Below are 6000 nucleotides of genomic sequence, written 5' to 3' on the forward strand. Positions count from 1 at the left end.
ATTAAAGATGATCTGGGACCAAAAAAAATTGCAAAGTTTGGAGGAAAATGCACTTTTACGCACTGAGACACCCGTGCGTAAAAGCCCACCAGAAAAATTGAACTAGAAATATGACATTTAAGCATAAAATCAAGACAAAAAAGGAGAAAGATTGGTTAACTTACACTACTGTTGTGTCCGGACCAGTGGACCATCGCCTGGTTGTGGGCAGAATCCCCCGATAGTGCAAAAGTGGATGTGTCCAGATGAGGTTCACTTTGCCTCGGGTGGGATCCTTTCACTTCCTCGCTAGGACGTCGATATTCGCTTCTATAGCCGGACTCCGTTTGGACGCTCCTTTTAACCATGCGTTTCTCCGTCAAAAACGTCTCCTCTCCATTTGGTGCGCTTTTCGGCGCATCGCTGCCAAGTCGCGTCTTTCCACGCCACTTTTGCCGGTCGTCGTCGTCCAAAACTTGGAGGGATAAATTACCGTAGTCAATCTGAGAAAAGCTCCCGGAACTTATTTCTCCACGAGCTTCTAACTTGGTGTGAAAGGGGTGCTGGATCAGGGCAAAGAAGAGAGAAAAAGTAGCGCACGACCTCGGTCCCATTGTGCGGGAGTCTGGAAACCCGGGGAGTCGGTCGCTACTTGTCAAATATTCACGGTCGCATCTGTGCGCGTTAGAGGAGGCGTTTGGAGGGGGTGGTAAGTGGTGGGTGGGTGGGGGGTGTGCGATCGTTGTAATCCGGGACTTGGTCAAAGTGACGGAGCGAAGCGGTTGGGGAGGCGCTGGTGGAGGGAGAGGATGCGAGAGCCTGCGGGAAGTCTGCCTCAGTGCTGCATCACTGCATCCTCGTCTGGGTGCCTGCCACAATGGAAAGGAAAAGCTGCTTTGAGTTGGATAGGGTGGGTTGGGCATGAGACTTAAAACACATCAAATCATCGTTCAAAGGTTTACCTTTTTTTCACTGTCTTGACAGCATCGTTTCAAGCTGTCGCGGAACTTTAAACTCACGTGAATTGGGTTGGTTGCAAAAGTGTTAAGGATGGACAAGTGGGTGGTTTCTAGTAGTATGCATTTACTTTTTATTTAAGTTGGGAAAGCAAAAGGGATATTCAGAGAGTTTTGGCGGGAGTTTGTATGTTCTAACTGGGCTTGAGTGGCTTTTCTCCGGGTACTCCAATTTCCTCGACACCCCAAAAACAACGAGGATTAGGTTATGAGTGTAAACTTGAATGGTTGTCTGTCTCGTTGTGCCCTGTGATTGGTCAGCATTCATTTCAGGGTTCCCCCCTACCTGAACGTTATTTTGATCAAAATGGATTGGACATCGAGCACCGTCAATGGCAGCAAGTTAACTTTTTAATCCCAAAATAAACTGGTCCTGCCCAGATCTCCGACATTTCATGTCGTCCCCAAATATGACCAAAAAATGACAATATTTCCCTCATAAAACAAGCCAAAGAATTCCGACTGGCGAGTCGAGACTAATTACAAAAACAACAGTTAGATGATTTTATGTAAATGAAAACTAGTTTGCATCAGCCACTCGTGAGAGAGACGCATGTGCGTGCTTCACAGATAACAAGAACAAGATCCTTGTATCACAAGAGAATAAGAAACGCTACATGACCTTGTAAAGTGATAGCAAGTTACTACATACATTGATAAAAAAAACGACATACTACTTACTCTCCGTCAACGTCTGGTCGCAGCCGGAGGCTACGAGTAAGCACCCCCTGCTGTGACTCGTAGCGATGAAGCTTATTAACGTGCCGGAGGTCAAATGACCAGAACACATTCTCCCCTCACCAGGTACTTGATTAAGTACAGCACAATCTAATGAGATCCTGATCAAGAGCCTGCTCAAGATATTAAGAGATTGCGCCCTTCACATAAACAATTGGCTACAAAGATAACAAACAAGAAGCTCATGTAAATTGTTTTCCCAATTTGTACTCGGCCTCGAGTTAAAGCAACGGCCCAATCACGGCGGCAGCGTGACCGAGACAGAAATTGGAGACATTTTCAAAAATGAAGTGCGAGTCCTTAATACCCCATGTTATACATTACTAAAAGTGTTTTTCTATGTATTATTTTCATGCATTTATGCACTGTGCAGTAATCAAACTGGGAATCTATTCATTTTCTGGACTACTTATCCTTACAAGGGTCGCCGGGGGTGCTGGAGACTATACCAGACAACTACGGACATCGGTTAGGGGAATTGGAAGCCAGCAAATTGCAGGAAAAACAAATAAAAACAACTATCATGCATGTTTTTGGGGATGTGGAAGGACACTAGTCACTGAATAAAACCCACCAATCAGGCGCCAGTGGGTGAAAAATTGTTGCTAAAAGAGTTTTTTTTTTATCATATTTGAGACTGGAGACGTTGACCTTGAGAAAAAGTGTTGCTAACCACCAACTACCGTTCTATTTCTACTCCTTATGTTTGTCTAACTTGACGTTTTGCACACACAGCTCATTTGATAATCCTGTAATTATCCTTCATTTACATATTCTTTAAAAATCTTAGTGTGTTGCATGTAAGTCTCCATTGTACTTCTCTACGGGTGTACTTTCAATTACAAAAGAAAAAGGAAGTAAAAACAAAAAAAAACATGTTGGTAGCCAAAAAAAAGAACATTCTTAGCCCTTGAAATGTGCAAGTACAAAAACAAGCTAACACATTGACATGGGGGGTCTCTCACCTTTTAATCTTGTAGACGACAGAGTAAGTCAAGTTGACAGGGGAAAAAAATGATGGCTCCCGTTGTCCTTCCTACCAGAGATCATATCTTGGTGACCATTTTTTTATATTTATGGAACTCCCTGTTCAAACAAATGGAGATTTATGGAAAAAAACAAGGGTATTGGGCAGCAGGTGCTACCAATGCAGATCGGCCAGACTCTCACTCTCACCGTGGGCCATCCCCCTTGTGGAATACCTCGCCAATGACGGGGGTAATTGGACTGATCGCTCTTTGTTTCCTCAGGACGCCGTGAAGATGAAGTGGCTTGCTCCCAAATAAAACTATGGCAAGCTGGCAAAAGGGAAGTGGAGAGGTTTTTTTTTTCCATTAGTGTCTCACCTAAATCAACATTTTCTAGCAGGTTCATCACGGAGATTCAAGTGGTGTTTGTCGTCAGAAATTGATGGTATCGATCATGGGGATGAGGTGTAGAAACCATTTGGATAATTGCCTGAAATGAAAAGACAAAGGGAAGTTGTTGAATGAGATCAGAATTTTTGTATTTTGTGGGGGAAAAAAGGGATGACGTGATAGGCATTGTTGTTAAGTCGATGATGAATAATCGTGGATGTTTTCTTCTGTTTTTTTGTGTTAAGTGAATTCTCTGCTATTGGTTTTAATAGTTTTTTGTCATTTTTTTATAGAGAGGGAAGAGCAGTTGTTTTAAGAGGATTGTGAAAACAAAGATTTAGAAGATCTGACTGTTTTTTAAGGTCATGAAATTGTCAGGGTTGTTATTCACTTGACTAAAAATGTACAATAATTGGATTAAAACTGCATTATCTTGAGTTGAAGTTGCATTGAAAGGATGTAAGTTTGCTTTATTTCGGTTATTTTTCCAACTTTCTTCAGAACTTGTTCCAATTTTCACAGAGAAACAGTTTTACCAAGTTGTAAAGCATATAAATGGCGGTCTTATCCGTCTCCATATGCACTCAGTGCAAAATCTGCCATTCTCCTGATGACCATGGCCTATTTCAACCATCTCATGCTGACCTAACTGTTCACTATATTGCTGGAAACCATTTTTTTTGTAATAATCCAAATCCAACGTTGGCACAGAGACTGAGTGCCATAAAAACGGTGTCCTTAGAAACCTACAACTTATATCCTACTGAACTGATGTTGATAACAAGGAACATGGCACATCTCCCTATGTCAGGGGTAGGGAACCTATGGCTCGAGAGGCACGTGTGGCTCTTTTGATGAGTGCATCTGGCTCTTTGCTAACCTGTGAGCTAAAATATGGAAATGGCTAGTAACAGAACTGAGATATTACATCTAGAACTGCTTTAATCTTCATTTTTTTTAGACTCTTCTGGAATGCATCCTCTCATTGATTACCAACAGCATAAGACTATTTTTCTTAAAAAAATCATTTTTTTCCACTTTAAAAGTGGTGAAATTACCAAAAAAATTGCTAAGGCACTCGTTTACCTGTATGTATTTTGACTTTTAAATTCGTAGTATGGCTCACAAGGAATAACATAAGAAATATGAATTGTTTATGGCTCTCTTTGTCAAAAAGGTTCCTGACCCCTGCCTTAGGTGGACTACATTTTTACCTGGTAAAAGAATTACTACCAAGTGTAAGCACCTTGTGTGTGGCTGCCTCTTTTTCCAGGCTTTTCGGCGTAGATCATTAGGAAGATTATCAGATGAAATCTCATTGTGGTGGCGTATAACTCTGGTGAAGCAAACTCGAAAGCTTTCCGGACAAAAATCCCATTTGTGCATCTACCGTCTGCCTTTCCCAAGCTTGTTAGTTCCAACACTTCAGTGATCCCGGTGGAGGCACTAGCACGAGTCATAATGGCCATCATCCAGACAGCTCGTATTCGTACACGGGGAGTCGCGGCAAGGCAGCGAGGTGCGCGTCCTACTCTGTTAAAAAGGGGGAAAATGTCCTTTGTGTTATTGCAAATGACAAAATGGCAACTGCAAAAAATAGTCTTTTTATAATCTCTGTGGGAGGAATACTTATGCATAGTTTGTCGTTGTAGTACAAGTGGCGTTGTGGGATCTTTGCCCTTTTCAAGACAATAACGCAATGGAGAGAATTTGCCTCAAAACTCATCTCCCCGCTTGTCACTTTTGATCACCAAAAGTCAGATGAGTTGATTTTCTAGGCCTAATATTAAGTCGTAGGAATATTGCTTGAAAGATTCTGTAATAATTTATTGCAACTTGGAACTGATTTTTATAGTTTGGCTGCAGTAGCGATCCGCGCTTACGTTAAAGTAATTGATGCGATTTGGGGGACTCAGCAGATCACTTTAACAAAGTCATACATAGAAGGGGGTGTCAGTTAGTGAGTCATTATGAAACATTGGACTTGGATTAACATTTAAAAAGGGGAGAAAAACTCATTTAACCTTGGTGTTTACTTAAATATTTAACATTAATTTATTAGCTACCCAGTTTCGAAGGCGAATTTCACCAGAATACAAATAAAAATAACAGCCACAATTAAAAAAACTGCAATTTTGTCGAATCTTTATATACTATTGACAGTTTTAGCCCATGTTAGCAAATAACCAACGTTGGGATCTCATCCCAGTTGAACAGAATTGAGTTAACCACAGTTGTCCTACTTGTGCTGATTTTAATAAACACACCGCCTTCTTGAAGTTGATGTAGTACCCCGTTTAAATCGTATTCACGATTGAGCTATTACGTTATATCTCTAAGACATCATAAAAGTGGTTGTAAGAAGAACACATCTTTCTTCTTAAGTAGGATATAAATCTGATGGTGGTCCTCATTACTTAAGAAATTCCTATTAGTTGGAGATGGATGAAAAAAACAGAGGCCCTAAAATTGACACTTGTGGAACACCAAAAGAGAGTGGCTACTGTTTAAAATTTTGAAATATTGGGTTTTATTGATATATTTCCCAACTATTTCACTCCAAAAAAATAGTGTTGACATTGGTGATAATTGGTAAAGATGAAAAAATGGAAGTAGGGACTTACAAGTTGGGGGTCCTAGTGCTGAAATCTCAATTTCCACCAGACATGCCTGAAAAAAAAATCCAAAAAAAAGGACATTTTTAAAAATAATTCTTCATAAAAATAAAACAAAGAACTTATCTATATTTTAGACAGTTGGCATTTAAAGGTTTACCATGTAGTAGTACAGATAAAACAATAAAAATCCAAGTAAACATTAAGTTTTCACATCAATTGTCTTTGTTATCTTTTAAATAATGTTTATTTAATTCTGTCATTTTTATATGCAACACTCTTTTAGTTTCTGTT

At 40.2% G+C, this 6000-nt stretch overlaps 1 protein-coding gene and 1 long non-coding RNA gene across 3 annotated transcripts in view; both read right to left on the minus strand.

Moving 5' to 3' along the window:
* Positions 1–2764, minus strand: part of LOC144205508 (VPS10 domain-containing receptor SorCS3-like) — a 43782-nt gene extending 41018 nt beyond the window's left edge. Inside the window, exons 1-2 of one of the 2 annotated variants that reach the window (XM_077729914.1) lie at positions 2699–2764; positions 165–848 (exon numbers count right to left, since the gene is read on the minus strand). In XM_077729914.1, coding sequence (XP_077586040.1) covers positions 165–593 — 429 coding nt within the window. In that variant the 5' untranslated portion in view covers positions 594–848; positions 2699–2764. Of the gene's footprint in view, positions 1–164; positions 861–2698 lie in introns of those variants that run through there. The other variant, XM_077729915.1, reaches the window with a different exon arrangement.
* A 172-nt stretch (positions 2765–2936) lies between these two features.
* Positions 2937–5759, minus strand: LOC144205510 (uncharacterized). Its single transcript, XR_013328114.1, has 3 exons — positions 5716–5759; positions 4338–4624; positions 2937–3191 (listed from the first exon to the last, which is right to left on the minus strand). It is a non-coding gene; the product is annotated as an uncharacterized LOC144205510 (long non-coding RNA).
* Positions 5760–6000: the final 241 nt, after the last annotated feature.

This window comes from Stigmatopora nigra, chromosome 12 (assembly GCF_051989575.1).
Source record: "Stigmatopora nigra isolate UIUO_SnigA chromosome 12, RoL_Snig_1.1, whole genome shotgun sequence".
Classification (NCBI taxonomy): domain Eukaryota; kingdom Metazoa; phylum Chordata; class Actinopteri; order Syngnathiformes; family Syngnathidae; genus Stigmatopora; species Stigmatopora nigra.